The 22,463-nt window shown below is 40.5% G+C and overlaps 1 protein-coding gene across 21 annotated transcripts in view; it reads left to right on the top strand.

The window, feature by feature from the left end:
• Positions 1 to 22,463, top strand: part of GRIP1 (glutamate receptor interacting protein 1) — a 328,693-nt gene that overhangs the window by 260,592 nt on the left and 45,638 nt on the right. For all 21 annotated transcript variants that reach the window (XM_081927999.1, XM_081927983.1, XM_081928002.1 and 18 more), the window contains 5 exons: positions 1,358 to 1,493; positions 3,162 to 3,307; positions 5,612 to 5,695; positions 6,939 to 7,014; positions 9,254 to 9,399. In XM_081927999.1, coding sequence (XP_081784125.1) covers positions 1,358 to 1,493; positions 3,162 to 3,307; positions 5,612 to 5,695; positions 6,939 to 7,014; positions 9,254 to 9,399 — 588 coding nt within the window. The remainder of the gene's footprint in view (positions 1 to 1,357; positions 1,494 to 3,161; positions 3,308 to 5,611; positions 5,696 to 6,938; positions 7,015 to 9,253; positions 9,400 to 22,463) is intronic.

Raw genomic sequence — 22,463 nt, 5'->3', positions numbered from 1 at the left:
GAGCAGTAGCATATGGTCAAAGGAATGCTTCCATACAGGTGTTGCTAATTTGCCCAGGTGTAGATACTGTATTCCCACAAGGAGAAGGCAGAAGCTACACCCTCCCCTTCAGTCAAGATATAGACTCACCCAATGCCTAACTACCTTACAGAGTTGTGATTATTGCTGTGAGGTAGGTGGAAACCAGATGGCCGATGCCAAATGGAAAATTCCTGCCTGGCCCTCAAATACAGTGTTAAACTTGATCCATAATGGACTTACCCAAAGTGTTTGTTGTCTCAATACCTGGCTGCAACGCTGTTCACACTTACACGAGATAGGTTTGCTGGACTCAGTTGAATGTGCATCTGGGTAGACATCTATGGGTTGTACTTCCCTTAAGGCACAAAATGTCACTATACTTCATTTAGCACATGTGAAAAGGGGTAAAGGTAAAGGGACGCCTGACCATTAGGTCCAATTGTGGCCGACTCTGGGGCTGTGGCGCTCATCTCGCTTTATTGGCCAAGGGAGCCGGCGTACAGCTTCCGGGTCATGTGGCCAGCATGACTAAGCCGCTTCTGGCGAACCAGAGCAGCGCACAGAAACGCCGTTTACCTTCCCGCTGGAGTGGTACCTATTTATCTACTTGCACTTTGATGTGCTTTCGAACTGCTAGGTCGGCAGGATGTGAAAAGGGGAAGGAGGGGCAAATTAGTATTCCTAACTTTATATGTTATTAAGCATAAATGGGTTTTTCAGATTTAAGTGCTAAGGTTCAAAAGTCAGCCGCAGTCATTTTATTATGCAAGAACTTAGCGAAACAAATCATTACCTAAATAAGCTCTCTGAGATGGTTATCATTTATGTCAAGAGTGCTATGCACTTAAGCACACTTAGTTCTTTGTTGGCGTGTGACCTTAAGGTATAAGATAATTTCTTCACTGCAAACTTTGGGGAAATGACTGATACCTGATTTGGTTCTGAGTGCTAAATCATTTTAAGCTCAACCTTAGCTTTTCTTTTATTTCATAAAATTTATATGCCTTATTTATATGCCTCTTTATTGTAGGAGAAACCTAAAGTGTTCTTTTTATTTTTTTTAAAAAAAGTATTCAAAGCCAGATATAACAAAGAGCCTTGTGGCAATATGAAGACTTAACAAACGTATGACAGCATGAGCTTTCATGGGCAATAGCCTACTTCGCCACTGGTAACACCAAGGGTTAGTAAATATGTTCTCAGCTACTGAACCAACAGTAATCCAAAAAACCCCCAAATATTTCTGGAATTACAGCTTTTCTGTAAATTAAAATGAAATACTAAAATATTTTATACTGTTTAAAGTTCTAAAATGCTAATCGTTTTCTTTCAACAGAGGAATTCAAGGGCTCAACACTAGTTGAATTAATGAAGAAAGAAGGCACAACTTTGGGGCTTACAGTGTCTGGTGGAATTGACAAGGATGGTAAACCAAGAGTGTCCAACCTTCGTCAAGGAGGAATTGCCGCTCGGTAAATACTTCTCAAGCCAAAAAGCAGAACATTGTGTGAAAGCCTTAAAAAAAATCCCAATAACAAATAAGAAAGGTCTACTGAAAACTTAAGGCTGGCATATCAGAACAGACACACAGAATGAAACAATTTATATTTTTTTGCACCATCTTCTCCCCTGCTTCCCTTGTGTGGCTTATGCTTGAAATATCAAAGATCGTTTCAAGCTAATTAATTTCCTTTGAATTTGATAATTAACTTCGAGACCTATTTCGAAGTTAAGAATGTGGTTTTAAAATATACACAGGACATTTAGGTTCCAGTCTCCTATACAACTTCCTGGGAGTAGGCCCCATTTAATTCAATGTTGCTTACTTCTGAGCAGAAATGTGTAGCATTGTATTGTTAGTGACTTGTGCAGAAGACTTCCTGCTATCAGCTGGCTGAAACTGGATAGCAACTGTTTATAAAGTAAAACAAAGAGCTAAGTGGGTTGTATTTGAGCTAACTTGTCTAATTGGCAAGGTCTAAATCTGACCGAAACAAGTTAATAACATACTCCTGCACTATATTTCAAATCAAACTTGACTAAATAAGAGAGGAACCATAGCTACAGGGCCCATGCAGCCATTAAGCAGGGTGGGGGGATACCAGCTCAGGTGGCAGAAGCCCCCAAATCAGCACTCCCATCACCAGCTTTGGAGCATGTAAGATCTCTCCAGAAATTGTCATCAATGCCAGTGTTGCTTCTCCACTGTTTGAGGAGAACATGGCGCAGGCAGTGGCAACAGGGCAGGTTAGCAATTTCTGTTTCGCCTCAAGTGGCAAAATGGGTTCTGCGGCCCCTGCATAGCTCTGTGGTAGAATACAGCCACTCTAGGCAAGGGCAACCTGTTTCAGTCCTTAGTATCTGCAGCAAAAAAAAAAAAAAAAAAAAAGGTTTCATGGAGGAGATGATGTGAAAAATGGCAGCCTAAGACCCTCGAGAGCTGCTGCCAATTTCTGTAGTCAACAGTGGGCTGTGTACAAATAGTTAGATCTGGTATGGGGCATTTTCCTATGCTCCTAGTTCTCTGGGGGTAGTGGCCTGCCTGTTCTTTGCCAGCAAATCTCCTTGCACAGTGATGGCACTGCATAAATAAATTAAAGAATGCTGAATAGACTAGTATAATGCTATATTATCATTTGGATAATTAGTGTTCAGATAATTATATTTTATTAAATTTGTATACTGCCCTATACCCATAGACCTCAGGGCCGGTATATTCTAAATAATATAATTTTTATTAAGAATAATGTGAAACAGTACAAAAAAGAAGGGATATTGGTCACCAGATTCAAAGCAAAATACAGTCATATTTTAACTTGTAAAACATTGCAGGTCTTACCCAGCACATTTCAAAGTAATGTTGCTCTCTTTTCTGTTGTTCATTTCCCACCTTTATTTTTAATTAGTTTACTAATTACAGCATAATACAGTAAAAAATAAAATAAAGCAGATGTTCAACTTGCCCATGTAACATCTTGTTGTATGCTTACAGAACAATGCTAATAAATTATATGGGTACTTATTCCCCCCAGTATTTGTTATTCTAAAATGTGATTAAAAATACCATCTTTCTATGAATGTATTAACTCATCCATTTCCTTTAATATGTTAGCATGGATGTGGTTGCATGTGTGTTGCAGGAGTGACCAACTGGATGTGGGAGACTACATCAAATCTGTGAATGGAATCAACCTGACAAAGTTCCGCCATGATGAGATCATCAGTTTGCTTAAAAACGTTGGCGAGCGAGTTGTATTAGAAGTGGAGTATGAGCTACCACCAGTCTGTAAGTAATGAGCTCTAAACTGTGATAATTATGTGTGCAAAATACTCTTACATGAGTGAGGGTAATGGGGATGTTCAACTGTTACTGGTTTTTCAAAACTGAAATAGTAAAAAAAAAAAAGGTAAAGGACCTATGGACGGTTAAGTCCAATCAAAGGCGACTGGGGTTGCGGCGCTCATCTCGCTTTCAGGCCAAGGGAGCCGGCGTTTGTCCACAGACAGTTTTCCAGGGCATGTGGCCAGCATGACTAAACTGTTTCTGGCGCAACAGAACACCATGACGGAAACCAGAGCACAGGGAAATGCCGTTTCCTTTCCCGCTGTAGCAGTATCTATTTATCTACTTGCACTGGCGTGCTTTAGAACTGCTAGGTTGGCAGGAGCTGAGACGGAGCAACGGGAGTTCACTCTGTTGCGGAGATTCAAACTGCTGATCTTCCAATCGGCAAGCCCAAGAGGCTTAGTGGTTTAGACCACAGCGCCACCACATGCCATGGTTTATAACACTTAACACCTTCAGGTGCTGAAATTGGGCTTTCTCCCCAGCTCCCACTCTTTCTCTTCACATGATCCAGTTTCAGGTGCCTCATTGTTTTCTACTAACATGACCATCACTATATTTTTAGCTTCACTCGTCTCAGTCGCTAGCAAATTGCCCATCTGTCTGACTGAGTTAGGGTACATGTGGATAAAAGAAGCTGTGGAAGAGTTGGTAACTTCAGGTTGTTTAACCCCATCACAACATTCTCCCCAAAGAGCAGCACTTTACTCTTCTGTATATTAATGAATGTTGGCCATTTACTTACGTGGAAATAAGAAAAAGCACTCACACCAGAAGCTAATACTGCACCCTGTGATTTCATTGTGTGGGATGTGGGGTAGATTTATTCCCCCACCCTAAACAAATTTTCTGTTTATTTTGTCCCATTGCACTCAGGTCAACTGGGAAGCAAGGCAGACCTTATTTGAAATGCATTCTTATCCTTTGTCCATACAGCCCTTTGTTGGCTTCTATTTCTTGTTCATATGTACAAAACAAACGTGCAGTCATACATACAGAGAGGAAAATAAAATGGCTTTATTTCTATAGTCATTTCAGTGCATCCCAGACATAAAAATTAGATGTGCAACCCAGCACACCATTTCTGAAATCAATGGTACGTTCAGTTCTTGTTGCTCAGCGGTGGATTGTGTTCAATTGATTGAACACATTTAGTTTTTAGGTCCTGGTCGTTGAATTAAATTTGATGTTTTTATTAACAATTCTGAACTTCAGTGCTCTGTTTATGATGTTCTTTGGTGTCAATAATTAAGCTTTGTGATCTGAATTAGGGGCTCTGATTAACTTTATCAACTGAGCATACGGCGAACTTCATAGGTTAAATGCATATATTTTGAATGTAACAACTCTGTTTACACTGTTAGGTTGCATGTGTGTGATTTTTGTCCACTGAATCGAAAAATGAGTCTGTCACGCTGCATTACAGTTACAACCATAACTGTTCATTTAAGTTTTCAGAATTTCTGACCTTATACAAGTATATCTTGTAATGAAACAGAATGATTGGTGTCTAGCTATTACTGTCAGTATCTGGTCAACAAAGGACACAATTCCTTGTCATGCCATACTTCTTTTTACTATTCTCTCTCTCCTTTCCTCTCAGGTACACCCACACACACCAGTCTTGTCTATGAATAAGAGGGTATTAGAAATGAAGACTCTTGTGTTCAATTGCTAGCTCAGCAATACTGCCAGACATCTCAGATGCAGCTTCTTGGCTGTAGAATTGGAAGTGTAGTACTCTGGGTTATAGAAATATTTTGAGGCTGACAAGATATGAATAGTATCCTGAAGGTTTTATAAGGTTATATATATATATATATATATATATATATATATATATATATATTCTGCATTGCTGTTTATTACTCTAAAGCTCTCTGATATCTAGCAAGACTGATTTCAAAGATCAACCAACCAACCAACCAACCAATCAGAAAACACCTGAAGAGCTGAATACAGCCTTAGTTCTTCCAAGATTTACAATTCTATAAGCTTATACTTATAGGGCAGAGGAGTAAGATTATTAAAACCATTGTTTAAACACAGAAACCTGTCTCAAATTGTGTCAGTCAGGATGACTCTGTCAAAACCTCTCAGAAGCTGGTTGTTCCTGTATTTTAGGGGTTTATTTCTAAATCTAAATCTGAATGAATTTATTATATTAGAAGTACTTCATTAATGACTGTAAATGTTTGTATTATTGTACATAGTATAACTGGAAAATTTGTTTTCATTTTTCAGCTGTACAGGGTTCAGGTCTCGTTTTTAGAACTGTGGAAGTTACTTTACATAAAGAAGGGAACACTTTTGGGTTTGTAATAAGAGGTAAGTTCATTTTTTCACTTCATTTTTTCTTCTAGCTTGCTGTCTGTTATAAGCCTATTCTGTCTACCATTCCCCTTTCTCTCCACCTATTTGTCCCACAGCAGAGCTGGTAAAGATGTCCCTTGTCCTACACAGTTTTAAGAATCACAGTTCTTACTGTTAGTTGTGTTCTAATATCTAGATTAAGGCAGGTAAAGTAAGCATGTGCCAATATTTGACTCCTTTTTTAAAAAGGTTTATTTACATTTTTTTTCCACATTTCTGCCATGGCAGTCTGACAATCTGAATAAAAACACAACAAGCAATAAAATACTATGTAGCAACATATAAACAGAAGAAGTAAGCACCAGTCAGTACCATACCAAAAAATAATAAAACACCAAAAATTGAAAGTAACTTCATGTCTACTGTAATATGCTCTATATGTGGGACGACCCTTGAAGACAGTCCAGACACATCTGTTTACTCAGGACTTCTGCAGAATTTAATTGGATTGTGCAAGGCTGTACAGGTTATTATTAACTGCTGTGGCTTTATTTTTTCCCAAGTGCAGGGTTTTTAAGAGATCTTGGTTGTTTCATTGTAGGTTTCACCATTTTAATTGTGTTTAATGCTTGTAAACCACTGTGGGATCCACATGGATGAAGAACAGTTTTGAAATTCCAGAAATCAATAAAATAAAATAAACAGAGAGAGATCACCTGTCTAAGTAATAAGAATACTGAAGAGAGATCAAGACATGCACCCCTATAATTCTAAAAGCAGGATGCGCCCAATGAAAAGACCCTCTCCCATATCCCTGCTTCAGATGTTGGCAGGAATATGAGAAGTATCTCTTTTTGTAGATCTCAGAATTCAGGCAGGCTCATAAAGGAAAGGGCTGTCTGTATGGTAACTACTTCCGACCTACATATGTTGTGTATATTGGTTTCAGTATTTACTGTCCTGCTCCAATTTTTCAGCTTGAAATTAATGTGAGAATTTAGCCATCACTAAGTACCATTCCTTTGCTTTCAGTGGGATTTCGGCACAGCTCACCTGAGCTAGATTGTGTTCAGCCAGCCCCCCTGGATCTTGAACTAACAATACACCACAGAGTTACTTCACTGGCCTTAAAGTTTGGCGGTTTATTGGGGATGGGAAGAGGGTTTTCTGTTAGTGTCTGCTGCAGATTTTTCAAGATGGTTGCTTTGGAAGTGACAAGGAGTAGCAAGAAGATAGCAATTTTGTTCTCTTTTCCTAGGTGGAGCACATGATGACAGAAATAAATCTCGTCCTGTTGTAATAACATGTGTTAGACCTGGAGGACCTGCTGACAGGTACAATTCGTCTTCTGCAGAACATGTAGACACACACATACATATACGAGAGAAAAGGATATACAAAAAACTAAAGGATAAATTGTTTGGTGGGAGGTGCCAGTTAAGACATATATCTGGGAAGCACAATAGACACATTTGCGTCTTATCCATTGTGCCTTATAAATTATACATTTTTTTGTATTAGTAATAATAGGTATTGGACAAGACTACATGGAATGAATTTTAATTGAGAGACAGCTTGTTTTGTTAAGTAGGGTTTAATCATTTCTGAATGCTTCAAGAGGAATAGAACACACTTTGCAGTATGCAAATTTAGTTTATCTTGTAACTTTCCTATTGTTAAGCTTTAAGGTGTTTTTTTCCACTCATTTCAAGATTTTCTCTTTCACTTTTGGAACAAGGGTTCTGTATTAATTTTTTTTAATGTCCAAACCCTAACTCCTTGCAGGTTTTGTTGGTACTTTACTTAATACATATTTAATAGTAGTAGTTGTCATTGCCATCACATAATTTATATCCTGCCTTTTATCTAGGGAGGTCAAGGCTCCACATATCCCCATCCCCCTTTTTTATTTTCACAAGAATCCTGGGAGTGATATTAGGCTGAGATGTACACCAAACATCACCCAGTGGGCTTTGTTAGTTGAGTGGGAATTTAGCTTAAGGGTCTTCTAGTGCATGTAAACATTTTGGAGGGGGCAGAAATCTGAAATCTCTTAATAATGCCATTGATTTTTCTGGTGAAGAACTTTTTTTGCAGTCAACCGAGATGATTCAGTGATTCTTTGTGATTGCTCTAGCTCACTTGCCATTCTGCTCAGTCATAAGCCACCTTTGTGCTTGCTAAGAGCATATCCTTCATAGATGTCGATGAGGAATCTCTCCCCTCCCCCTGTTTTTTATGCCTGCATGCACATCACATTTGGAATGGGGCAAATACAATGAAAGACAAGTAGTTTGAGAAATCTCTTTCTTGCATCTTCTTTTATAGCTGAGAGCATGTTGTGGTCCATACCAATGCCAGAAAAAAACACTAGTCAATTTTTTTTCAATTCGCAAGGGAGGAAATCAAGAACGTGGAAAATTGGCTGTGAAGTTAATGAGCCTTCACTGTTTACAACTTCCCCCTGCTAAAACAGGGATGGGGCCCTTCAGATGTTGTTGGACTCCAACTTCCAACCCCTAGCCACCATGCCCAGCAGTCATGACCTCTGCATGCTGTCGTCCTATAATATCTGGAGGACACCAGGTTCCTCACCACTGCTTAACATTTTGACTATGACAGGTTGATATTATAGATTGCTATCTTTCATACCAGCCACAGATATTGGCTAAGGGCACTCTTATAGTGTGGCAATGAAACATTCAAAGGGCAAACTTATACTTCCCACTGCTCCCAATTCAACATGTTAGAAGGGATGACAAAGTGTTTCATAGCTTGCCTAACCTGGTGTCCTCTAGATACTTTGGAGAGGACTACAGCTTCCAGCATCTCTGACCACTAGCCATGTTGGCTGGGTCTGACATTGTGCTCCAAAATATATTGAAAGCGCCAACCAGGTTGAGGACGGCTGGCTTATACAGTAAGAGGAAGTACTAAATGTTCCTGTAATCATATTATTCTGGCCCTCTGCACATGGCAACAGGGAAATTGCTGTGGCCACCTAGATCTTGCTACAGGAGATGCCTCCAGATATTGGCTACAAAGCAATGTGGATGCCTTGGGCAGTTTACTTTGCGTCCTGAAGGTGACCTGAGACCGATTCACAATTCTGGAACCCATTTCCTGTTGGGAGCTGCCAAAAATGAAAACTCAGATATTCCAGGGTAGACTTTTATATTTAGCCTGGTATTTAATGGTCAGAGATGCACAGGCAAATGTGATATTTTACTAACCTATATACAGATAAATATTTTTTTGTGCTGTTGTGGAGGCCTAACTGGAATAGGCACATGTTTATTTGAGGGTGGGAGGGAATGTTTGTTGTACTTCCTCACAATGTCCATGTTACTTAGCAATGTGCTGCTATTTCTCCATCACTGATTTTCGGGTGAAAGCAATTCCCCTTTTGCTAGTGATCCCTGAACTGTATTGCTGTCATAATCGATAATAAGAGAAAAGGCAGCTGCACCAAATGTCAGAAGAGAGTGTTAGGGAACCACTTTGCATATGCCTACTGTCTCCAAATTGCATTTTATCAAATTAATAATGACTGTCCTTTTAATCTTCTTTCAGGGAGGGGACAATAAAGCCTGGTGACAGGTTGCTTAGCGTTGATGGAATTCGTCTGGTCGGGACATCACACAGCGAAGCCATGAGCATTCTCAAACAATGTGGGCAAGAAGCAACTCTGCTGATAGAATACGATGTCTCGGTTATGGGTATGTTGAAATGCTGAGCTTTCATTCTGGGAGCCATCTGTGACATTTTACTGTCCATCCTTTAGAGGCTACTTGAACAATGATTATGACCCGTTATGCCTCTAGTAGCACAGATATTCCCATCAGCAGCATCTCATTAATCTCTCTTGGTTCGTGGAGAGGTGAACAGTATTTTATTGTAATTTAGAGTCTGGCTGTTTCATGGTTTGCAGAGTGAGAGCTTATCATAGTTCCTATCAAGGCGGTAACTCTCAGTTACTCAAGTGAGGTTTACTTGTACAAAGGAGATTATGGTGCATTGGTATTTCTCTCAAAACAGAGGTTTTTTTAATAAAAAAAAATGCTTGTGTAGTGTGACACTAACTTTTATGTGTGTTTAGTGACAGACAAAGCCAAAACAACAGCAAAACTGGGGGGACACCCTAAATCCTGGAATCAAGGCAGAGAAAAGTGTCATTTTTTCCCCTCCTTAAGAAACCTACTTCAAAGTAGAAAATTATGGTTTGCAGATGCTCTTTAGAAGATTATGGAAGGCTAAATGTCTTTCCAAGTATACAAGATAAATAACATGGCAAACTATAGTTGCCTTCAGAAAGGATGGTACAAAGATTTCATCCTTCATTTAGTAGCCCATGGAAGTTACATAAAACAGCACAGACTTTATAGCTTTTTCATTTTTTATGGTAGGCCTTACACAAGGCCATGGAATGGAAGATTAACTGCATTTTCTTATCAATAAGGGATTTAAAAGTCTCCTCAGGAACAAGAAAAATACGAGGCAAGTCAATTGGCTTTGTGAGATAATACCCATGGGGCACTTTTCCTTGTGATATTCTTCACTGAATCTAATTATTCTGTTTGGGAGTATAGCTGTTACTAGATAAGAGTATAGGTAGGGAATGTGCCCTTGTATGGAAAATTATTACTTGAGACTCCTAACCTCCTAAAATGGTCATACTAGAAATTCTATGATCTATGGCTAGTCAGGTAGTTTCACTTCTAGTATGAAGCCTAACAGCATAGGTTTTTTAATGGGTTGTGTCAAGGGCCAGATGAATTATATTTAAGGAAAAACTTTTTAACACTAAAAACTCAAAAGAAACATTGGGATGCAACAAAACTTTAATATGCAAGTTTAGAATTAAAAATGGTCTGGTCTTCCCCTTTCAAAGAATAGAGTTTTAAACTAGATCAGTAAAGAAATTATGCCAAGGACTGTTTCAGGTGTTAGGTTTTTTAATTTGTTAGCTGCCTTTCCAAATACAATAGTTTCCCAAGGCAACAAACAGTGTCTGATGAAATCAGCTTAAAAGCATATGCAATATTACAATAAAATACCATACCATAGTAAGAAGGACCAATACGATAACAGCATCTGTTTCAGCAAATCTCCTAACAAAGATGTAGCCGATGACCAAGAACAAAGAGTACTTGTTTTACTCCCCCAATCACAAGCAAACTTATAGCCTTTATAAGAGATTTGCGTGAATAAACACGTCTGGGTTCAAAGAAACTTCAGCAACTTCTGAAGTTTCTTCAGATACTATGCAAAAGGAAATGTTTGCATAGTATCCAGTCAGTTGTTCAGGTCCTGAGTTTCTTCCTCTCAACACAGAACCAAGATGGAAGCTTTCATTTCTCATAGGCCTATTTACACGGAAAATTGATCCAACCTAAAATGTGATTAGACTTTAAGAGTTTGCCGCCTCGTTGCATGTGTAGGCCAGCTGCACACTAGACTGTGAACTGACGGGCAATCATACACTGCCCTTCATCTGCAGAGAAAGTTGGCAATTACATCCTAACAAACTAATGAACTATATTCAAAGCAAAATGCTCTGTAATTCATGTTGACTAATCTAGCCACCCATTCTTCATTCTGTAAATGCACTACTTTTACCAGTCTGGGAAGAGGTTACCTTCTGTTTTTTTTATGGCTTTATGATTCAAAGTTTGGTTTTGAAACACAGACAAATGATGGTAGTTCTCTGAGGTGTCTACTGGTTGGTGTCTACTGAGTCTCCCCAGAAGGCCTGCTTTTGACAGCATCTCAAGTCAAACCTTGGCAGCTGGTTTGCTCCTCCCTGGTCCCTTTTTCTGCTGTGACATGCTGAGATAGGCCAAGGTTTGGCTTAGTGTGTCATCCAAAATGGAGCCTGTGGTTCAGCTCTGTCCTCATATGACCTATAAACAAGGTTTGTTCTCCCCTGTAACTGAGGAGGAGTAAAGTGGATGCATACTAATGTAGTCTTGTTAAGCCAAGGGCGTCAGCAGGAGAATGAGGAAGCTGATTTAGGAAAAGGTACTCCTTCAAACTTTGTCACTGTCTCCATCACCCAGACAAAGGCAAGACCCAATATAAATTTTGGCACAAACTGCTGTACTGCATGGTTTTGTAAGTTAAAATGATAAAAACAGATTCCTCTTATTCAGGGGTCAGCAACCTAAGGCCCATGGGCTGGAAGCGGCCTGCCGAGGTCATTTGACCGGTCCATGAGCCCCCCCGAACCGAGCTGCTTGCTCGCACGCTGCGCTAAACCAGCGCAGCACGGGGACTCACTTCTGCAGTGCCAAAAATCACGGGCACATGTGCTCGTGCGCATGCGTGATCCAACCCATGGAGGGATCTCCGTGGGACCAGTCTGGCCCAGGCAAAATAAACCTTCCTGACCCCTGTTCTTATTGCTCTTTGTTCCTGGCTATCTTCAAGTTGTAGTCCATATGTCACTTTCTTTCTGAAGTCATATTGAAGCAAGTTGTTAGAATGGCAGTCAACCCAGCTAAATTATTAAGCTCCCTAATATGCCACTGAATATATTGTTTTCAGTGGGCATTCTTATTTGGTCTAATTAGTTACCTGCAAACAGAAGGTTATGGGGAAGGGAGTAGTTTTAACTCACCTATAGGTATTCAAACATCGAGTTGTGTCTTATCTTTTTAAAATTTCAAGTCCTCCCCAAAAGAGACATAAAAAGAGTTTAGTTTGCATACTACAAACTTGCAAATGGCTCTAACAGGCCCAATTAACATTTTTCTCCAGCACTTTTGAAACATAGGCCTCATTAAAATCAGTTGCATAAGCATTGTTCCCTGTAGGAAATGGACTATAAAGGTGAAATGAAATTTAATTATTGCCAAATAAGTACAAGTAAAGTTTCATTATCTGAATTAACAAGAGGGGGGACAGCAGTTCATATTGTTAAACCCACTTACATTACAATAATATATTTAAGCACTCCCCATGTCCTTAAACAGTGAGAAGTTTGAGGGGCAATGCTGGAGCAGAACTTTGTTTCCTTAGGATGAGGGAATGTTGGGGACTTTGTGGTCATATTCAGACCATCATATATTAGCTGAATCATGTCTCAGTCCAGATATGTGCAAATTTTTTGGAGTCGTTCTTTCATTTCTCCTTTTGCAGCACAAAGTTAGGAAGTCAATAATTAACCGTGATGTCATGTTTCATCCAAACCAGGAGAGCTATGGTTATCATTTTTGGAACAAGTCAGGATACAGTATTAAATCAACTTCAAAACGTGGTTTAATACCCTGGTTTGTTCCAAAACTGATAACCATAGCTCTCTGGTTCTGATGATTAATGAGAGCTTCCGGGTTTGATTGAAGGAGCTACGTTCATGGACAAAAGTCTCATTTATGTAACAATTTATTAAGCCAAAATATGTTAATCCAAACTGGCACATATTGTAAAAAGGTATCATTTGCAATACACGAGCAGAACATACTGTAAGCAAATGGTCTCTCCTTCAGTAAGCAGCAGATATCAGGCTCCTCAGAGGAACCCCCAGTTTCAGTTAATCAGCTAACCACTTCTTTTTCTACCTCTCTGTCTCCTTTCTTCCAACTTCAGGCTTCAAGCTCTTTTCCTTAATCAGAAGCACACACACTACAGAATACACGGACCCACCCAATGGCACCAGTGGGAATTTTGCTCCCAGTGCAAAAAGCAATTTTGAGAGGATTTTAATCATGCACTCCCTGTCCTTGTTGCTCCTCCCCCCCACACACACACAGAGAGAGAGAGAGAGAGAGAGAGAGAGAGAGAGAGAGAGAGAGAGAGAGAGAGAGAGAGATTTAAAAACCCAGCTATGTTAAATGCAATAACGTGTATAACATGATATGTAGTTTGACGCTAAGTATTTCCAAGTAGAGGGGCAAAGTGCAGGTTGGTAAATAGGTCAGGTTAAGTACTTCTACAGTACTTGCAAATATGACTTTGCATTTAATTTATTATATGCAGATTTCATGGAAGAAACAAGGGCATTTGCAATTTATTTGGTTTTGGTGTAGCTGAGTTTTAGATTAACTGCTTCCAAACTTCTAACAAGATTAACAGGATTACTTGCTGCCAGCCCGGCATTGCAGATATACCACCTTCCTTCCCTGTCATTATAATGTTGATCAGCCATTTTTAAGATTAGAAATTGTTTGCACTAAGCTGATCGTGGGCAAGAAAACTTGTTTTATTTCCTTGTTTCATTTAACGTGTACTCCAGTTAAAGAGAGACTATATGGAGTTTGTTGAGGGGAAATAATTGAAAAGAGATCTTGTCTGCATGTAAATCCTAAATGTATGTAGATAGGAAAGGAATGAATAGCTTTAATAATAAAATACCATTGGGGTAGAAGTATATTACATAGTATTACTGGCCTTCTGAATGTTGAGGGATGGAGGAATTTAATATGGCGGATGATGCATTTACATTTCAGGTGAAAATCTTGCAGTGTTCCCCATGAAGGCTGTTAAGCTTTTCATAGAAATGAGGGGCTCCTGCGCAAAGAAATATAATTTACTGGTAGGCAAAAACTATAATCAGAAAATCCAATTAAAGACATCAGGTGTTTTATTGGCACTTTGAGATGCTGGTAGGCTTGTGCAGAAAGATGGGTTTTAAAAATTCCACACATTTTAAATGGCTAGGGCTGATGATAATAAAATATCATTGTTTAACTTAACTGGGGCATCTCAAAGGTGGCATCATCTGTGGCATATTCTGTGAGTTGCAGCGTGTGGAAAATAAGAACTTCTGCTCCAGATGTTTTTCAGTATAAAAACATATACTTGAATTATGCAGCCATGCCTCTCTTGGCTGCTCCCCCCCCCCATCCTAACCTCTACCCTAGCAGGTAGTGGCTGCGGACAGTCTAGTGGCGATGCTGAAAGGAGTACCAAGCTTGCTACTGGATTCTCTGGTGCAGCCACCAAAGGGCAGTGCCAATGACATGCATGTTACTAGTATTGCATCTGGGGAAATTACAAACATTAGCTGTCCCAGCCAGTGGCATAGCAAGGTCAGGGAATACCCGGTGCGAAAAATTTCTTGTCACCCCGTCCCACCATTGAAATTTTTATTTTATTTTTTTGCCTGCAAAAATGGTTCGATTTTATTTATTTATTTATTTATTTTGCAGAGCCAGAGTTGTTGAGCTTTTTTGGGGGAGCCAAAGTTGTTTTTTGTAGAGATTGTGGATTGCGTGCATTGGTATTTCTCTCTGCCTGCCACCCTACAGCTGAGGGGGAGCCGGCGGGTGTGACGTTAACATATGAGAGTGCTGGAGGTGAAATAGTTAAACAGGTTACTCAATCAGATCCCAGGGGGGTGGAGTCAGAGAGACTACAAAACCAGCTCTGAGAGGGGGCGAAGGGAGGAGTTTGTTGGGAGTTGGGTGGTTGGTTGGAGTGGGAGTGAATTGGGCTAGAGGCTGTGGGTAGGTTGAGTTGGTGTAGCGAAATAAGCTGAGTCAGGAACAGTTAGAAGCTAGGAAGACAAGTAAATATCTGAGAGGTGGTTTAGTGAGTGAGAGCAGGAAGCGGAAGTTATAGATCTGGATAGGCACCCTATGATTGTAATTGACCGATACTGTTTATGAAACCATGCGCTTGATAAACTGCAATAAATAAACAGAAGTTTATGTTCCAATTTAACCCTGACTGGACTCAGTATTGTACCAGGCAGGGCCTGGGTGGTGGCAGCGAAAAATAAAGTGGTGGCACAGGGATCAATAGACGGTGGAACGTCCAGGGACCCTGTGTGATCGCCACAGCGGGCGGACCATTTTGGCAGTGGGAAGCCTGTGCGTGCCAAAGCCACAGCATCTCTCACAGACATCGAGTGCTGCACATCATTTTGTCACCCCCTCGGAGGTGACACCCGAGGCGGACCACACCCACCTTGCCCCACCTCTGGTCCCAGCAAGAATTGCTGCTTGGCATTCCTGTCACTGGCCAAAAGAATAAAACAAAAATAGTAGGCCTTTCCAGCACTCCCAAACTTTGACATTTATGGAAAATGAGTTACCTGAGTATGTTGTGTGCTGGCAGCAGATCTGGTAAAGACAGAGGCAGATCCAGGCAATCTGTGGATGTCTCTATCACATCCTCTATCACATATAACAATACATCTGAAAAACAATAATGACAACAATAAAGATAAAGAATATCAAAGCAAAAAAAGGGAATGTCTAGTGTATGCATAATGCATTTCCAAGCAACTAGGCACTTGCTGTTACTATCCACTCTTTTCAAAAATAAAATTTGGGGTAAGGATGTGTCAGCAGTGTACATTGTAGTCTTGGAAGGGGAAGTTCTCAGGAAAGACTAGCTGACTAGCAGAGAACCCATTACAAACTAGATTTGGCTTCGGAGGGCATTTTTGGACTCAAGTCCAAAACAACGGATACACCTTTCTGGGTGCTTCCACATGGCAGTTCATTGTGCACTCAGTGCTGCTCATGCATGCCAAGGTTTTGTTTTGTTTGCTTGCTTTTTTGCAGCATCTATATGGCATCTTCCCCATCAAAATGCTGTCTCGTGTTGTTTTCTCATTTAATCCATACTTACTCTTTCCCCACCAGGTTGCTGCTGTTGTTACTGATAAGATTTTCCACAGAAATGGTGCATCTGGGAAAATAATAATAATAATAATAATAATAATAATAATAATAATAATTTATTATTTGTACCCCGCCCATCTGGTTGGGTTTCCCCAGCCACTCTGGGCGGCTTCCAACAAAGATGAAAGATACACTAAAATGTCACATATTAAAAACTTCCCTGAACAGGGCTGCCTTCAGATGTCTTCTGAATGTCAGGTAGATGTTTATCGCTTTGACATCTGATAGGAGGGCGTTCCACAGGGCGGGCGCCACTACCGAGAAGGCCCTCTGCCTGGTTCCCTGTAACTTGGCATCTCGCAGTGAGGGAACCGCCAGAAGGCCCTCGGAGCTGGACCTCAGTGTCCGGGCAGAACGATGGGGGAGGAGACGCTTCTTCAGATATACTGGACCGAGGCCGTTTAGGGCTTTAAAGGTCAGCACCAACACTTTGAATTGTGCTCAGAAACGTACTGGGAGCCAATGTAGGTCTTTCAATAAGACGGGGCAGTGTTTTGATGAGGATGACATCATCATCATGCAAAACTTGCGTGCCTGAGCAGTGCTAAGTCCACAGTAACTGCCGTATGGAAACACCCTCAGTCTCAAAGCAATCTGTTCAGTCAGAAAAAAGGGAATATATCACTTAGAGTCCTATGTGAGAGTTAGGATTTGTCTTCTCTGACAGCTTACCCAGTGTGTGCTGTTCTTCCTCTTCTAACCTTTTTCTATTTGTGATTGTTGCCGTTAAACAAAACTGGCTAGTCTAGCAATTTAAATTAATTTGTGAGCACGGCAGCTCTTTATATTATTTATAGTGATATGTACTTAAAGATATGCTTTCAGGGCCAGCAGACATAAAATCTGACATTCCAGCTGTATTTTAACCCAAAGGCACAAATTATGCTGTCTCTCTGCTCTATTTTTTTTCCATTGGTGATGAAAAACCCTGATTTCTTCAAAGTTCTGTATGTTTAAATTTTCCATTCGCTTTCAGAAAGAGAGCACATCAGGTCTTTGCTGTGGAGCTGCACGTCAGACTAATTTTATTCCATCATGGGCAAAAACAGAATAATCCCTTAGCTATTGAACTAACACCTGGATTTTTCCTCCCTTAAGCACACTCTTCCCAGTTGAATCATCCTATTGTATGGATAGGAGTGTAATGACCTTGGTGCTCACTTTTAATATATTGCCAAATTGATACATATATGTTCTTCAGAAACTCGGGAGGGGATGAGCATAATGATATAAGATACTTTGCACATCTCTACCACCACCACCACCCACCACCACATGCCAGGTGTTGATTTTTTAAATATACATTATCAAGTATGGGTTGAAAGACTCTGGATCATCTCCAGATGTTCTGCTTCAACCAACTGGGGAAGGCAGCATCCTTCAGGAGACTGTGCTACCAAAACGGAAGCAACCTTTTGGTGCAAATACAAGGCTGATGCCCAGAAACTCTTGTTTAACTACTCAGTGGAGTCACTCCCCTACTAAGAGATGACTTGGCTATTTTGCCCTGAAAGTTGAACTGTTTATTGGCTTGGCTTGCCCCTCAACACTGAAGCACCATAGACACACAAACCTCCATTAAGGGAGATATTATAGGACTTCCCTCAGAGCTGGTCAGAACTAGACTCTGAAGCCACCAATGCATGTCCCCAGTGCCACCCAGAGCTCCATGAAGGGCAAGGACCAGCAGAAGGTAGAGCTCTAACCATTTAGCTTCTCTACAACTGTTCATCAAAGGGTGTAGTCTCTACCTTGAATCTCCTCCCCAACCTTCTGAACCATGGGTAGGCAAACTAAGGCCTGGGGGCTAGATTCGGCCCAATCGCCTCAGTCCGGCCCCCGGACTATCCGGGAATCAGCATGTTTTTACATGAGTAGAATGTGTCCTTTTATATAAAATGCATCTCTGGGGCACAGGAATTCATTCATTTCCCCCCCAAAAAAAATATTGTCTGGGCCCCCACAAGGTCTGAGGGACAGTGGACCAGCTCCCTGCTGAAAAAGTTTGCTGACCCCTGGGACAATATGTATTTTGAAGGACAGAGGCTGCAGAAGAAGGAATAACTGAAAAGTGTTTCCTTTTCCATTCTGCTGGTGGATGACCATTGTCAGCTGAGTGACACCCATTGGATTCCACTTAGTGAGAAACTGTTCAGAATCAGAGTATTTATCAATCCAAGCTCTTAGAACAGGCACCCCCAACCTTCAGCTCTCCAGATGTTTTGGACTACAATTCCCATCATCCCTGACCACTGGTCCTGTTAGCTAGGGATCATGGGAGTTGTAGGCCAAAACATCTGGAGGGCTGCAGGTGGGGGTGCCTGTCTTAGAACATAGCGACATGCCCTTGATGGCCCATCAGCTGCTTCTGACTACATTCAGCTTAACAAAATCCATGGTTTGCTATCATGGGATTGTGCCTTGTGCTTCTGCACTTCCGAGAAGTTTTCCTTTACTGCTGTACTACAGAACAACAGTTCATCATAACTGTCATGGCTGTAAAACAAAACAAAAAATCAGGGTTCTGGAGTATCACATTTTAGCTATGCACTACTTTCTGCTTTCTTTGTAAACAAGTAATTGGGTGCAGTTTATAGACAGTAGCATTTTATCCACCTGGCTGCATTTGGGAGTTTCACAACAAGATCATAATTAAACTATTTCAGTTTGTAGAAATGGCAGATTAGATTCACAGTAGTCAAACATTGCCAGTTCCCAATTTCATAGTGATACTAGTACTAGTATTGCAATTTCTCTTAGCCACATAACCCTCTGTGTTGAATGTGTATCTTTTATTATGTGTGGATGCATGCATGATAATAAACTTAATTTACACTTAAAACTTCCAATTTCTTGTAGCAGAGGTGAAGATCAGAAAAATACCAGTTGTGCAGCACAACCAAAAAAATTACTCCATTGTGTTCTAACTCTTTGCAAGTTTCCCAGATTTATCTGATGTACAAACATGGACTATCATAGCTAACCATTCAGATTTTCAGAATAAGCAGGAAGATTGTGTCGTCCACCCTTATTCCCAGTGGCTTTTCCATCTCCATACAGATGCGCTGAATACAAATGAAAGAAACACTAATCGGCCCTGCAAGCACTTGGCTTTTTCTAGGATCAAGAGGGCAGTAAACACATATGCTACTGTGCAGACCACACTCTGGGCTTTGCAGCCAATCCTTTGAAGAATAATTTTAATTTTTAAATAGTTGTTTTATTATTTAGAAACTGCCCTACTTTACCACCTGTACTCTGTCTGCCACGATATACTGGCTGACTCCCTTCCAATGTTATTTTTGGGCGTTAGATTTCACACATGATTAACCTTGTTAAACATAGATAATGTGAACTGTTGAGGGGGAAATTAGTGACTGCTTTGACTTTTCAGCTTTCACTATCAGGACTTGGTCACTGATAGTGTTTCTGATTTTCCCACAAGACCTGAAATGCATAAAAGGTTACTCTGATTAACGAAACATAAATTTAGCCAGGGTATGAACCCTGTTACTTTGGTAAAAACAAACACTTACGTGAATACTGCATATGGTATAGTCATGACCTTTACTGAAGGTAGATTAGATCTATGTGCAATTAAATAGGGGGGGCATCTCTACCCTTTTCCCTAAAAATAAATATGTAAACGTGTATTAACCATATTCCACTGCAGTGATTTAGCTTGGTTAAGGAAAGAGTATTCAGAGAAATACAAACTTCTTGTCAGTTTTTCGCATTAGAAAAAATATACTCCTAACTGTATAGTAGACGTTGTTTCATTAAAAAGGTGTTGTCTCTGTATAGATAAGGAAAAACCAGGCTTCACTGATTTATCTACTTGGCATTCAGGGTAGGCTAGTAAAAATTATATGATGATTAAAGTTAGTGCATTTGCATGAAGGACCACTTGAATGCAGCCTAGCAACACAAAGTGCAGGCTCTTGTTGGTATATTGTGCCATAGCACAAGTTGTCGGTCTCAAAAGGTTAAACCGCTAATGCAAGACAGATTAGGAAGGAATTTGTGTCTTGTATAGCAAAAGGTTGCTGAGGAAAGAGCAGGTGTGCCTTTTGGGGGGGAACTGGGGGAGTAGAGAATGGGGGAAAGTATCTACTCTTAGCTTCCTTCCTTTAGATAAATCCAAAATATGTTGGTTCATGGTTTAGCAGATAAGTCTGTCCATCAAGATCATTTGGCACTGCCCCATTCACAGGTTTACAGTGGTACCTTCAGGTTACAGACTCAGCTAACCCAGAAATAGTACCTTGGGTTAAGAACTTTGCTTCAGGATGAGAACAGAAACCGTGCTCCGGCAGCGGGAGGCCCCATTAGTTAAAGTGGTGTTTCAGGTTAAGAACAGTTTCAGGTTAAGAACAGACCTCCAGAACGAATTAAGTACTTAACCCGAGGTTCCACTGTATTTTAGAATCATGGAATTTGTCCAGTTTCCTGCTCTGAAGCAGCCGAAACTTCTCATGTTCCATACAGAAGTTACACTGCATCCTTATCAACTTGGTTGCACCTCAGCTGAAAAGTGAATCGATTCATTTTACCAAAGATTGTGGTGAAAATATACAAGTACATAGGGTTTCTATGTATGTAACTACAGTGGTACCTCAGGTTATGAACTTAATTCATTCCGGAGGTCCGTTCTTAACCCGTAACCATTCTGAACCTGAGACGTGCTTTCGCTCATGGGGCCTCCCGCTGCCACCGCACTGCTGGTGCGCAATTTCTGTTCTCATCCTGGGGCAAAGTTCGCAACCCAGAGCAACTACTTCTGGGTTAGCAGAGTTTGTAACCTGAAGTGTTTGTAACCCGAAGCCTTTGTAACCAAAGGTACCACTGTATCTGTTTCATTTACTCCTAGCTAAAATGTACCTGTTGGGCAAAAATGAATATGAACCGAGGTAAATATGAATGCAGGAGTTTTGCTGCCATGGTTGGAACACCGATAAGCTAGTAGAAAGGAGAGGACCTTTGAGCATGTGCAGAATGTCTTACCCTAACCACTGTTCTTATATTAAGGATATAGGCACCCAGATCAATTGCTTATGTGGTTTACAGGCCAACTTGAGCTCCAGCACTGCATTAAAAATGTATATTTTATCATTTTATTGGCATATGATTAAGCATTGGTTTTAGAATTATAATTTATTAATGGTGGTCCTTCAGACACTTGGCTCAAACAAAAGTTTTGTCATTCTTAATCCATTATTTCATCATGCTCCTGGATGATATATATAGAACACTTTAATTTTCACTTTCCATTGATTGCACCTGAAAGCAGATAATGATTGTAGGAATGTTCGTTTTTGTGGCTTTGTTCTCCATCCATGATTCACATCCTTTCGAAACCTATCTGTTGAAAGCATAATTCATTTACAACAGTCTTCTTTATCTATACTAGTCACGTTACAATGTAGGGCTTTCTACTTGTATCTGATTTTATTTGCTCTTAAAAGTCAACATTAAAAAGGCAAGAGATGTTTTGTTTTATAATTAAAGCAAATAACTTTGAAAACATGAGTTTTAAACAGGTGAAATAGTCACATCTTGGATTTCCGTCTGAGATATTTCAGTAGTTGTAATCCAGAGAAGCCACAGCCAGTCTAGAAATGGGAGCGTAGGAAAGTCTACAGTAGGGGTGGGAAACCTATGATCCTCCAGATGTTGATGGACTCCAACTCCCATCAGCCCCGGCTAGCATGGGGATGGTGGGAATTGTATTCCAGCAACATTTTGCTAAGTAACAAAGGTTTCCCACATTTATTCTATAGACTATTCCCTACTAATACCAATATTCCCATCAAGTGGTTGGTGATTTTACAAACCTTCTGATAAGTGATCTAGATCAGAGGTGTTGTTGTTGTTGTTGTTTAGTCGTGTCCGACTCTTCATGACCTCATGGACCAAAGCACGCCAGGCACTTCTGTCTTCCACTGTCTCCCGCAGTTTGGTCAGACTCATGTTTGTAGCTTCCAGAACACTGTCCAACCATCTCATCCTCTGTCGTCCCCTTCTCCTTGTGCCCTCCATCTTTCCCAACACCAGGGTCTTTTCCAGGGAGTCTTCTCTTCTCATGAGGTGGCCAAAGTATTGGAGCCTCAGCTTCACGATCTGTCCTTCCAGTGAGCACTCAGGGCTGATTT

Source organism: Podarcis melisellensis (assembly GCF_964234715.1).
Source record: "Podarcis melisellensis genome assembly, chromosome: 10".
Lineage (NCBI taxonomy): Eukaryota > Metazoa > Chordata > Lepidosauria > Squamata > Lacertidae > Podarcis > Podarcis melisellensis.
Note: the sequence above shows the minus strand (reverse complement) of the source record. Positions and strands in the feature narration are given on the sequence as shown.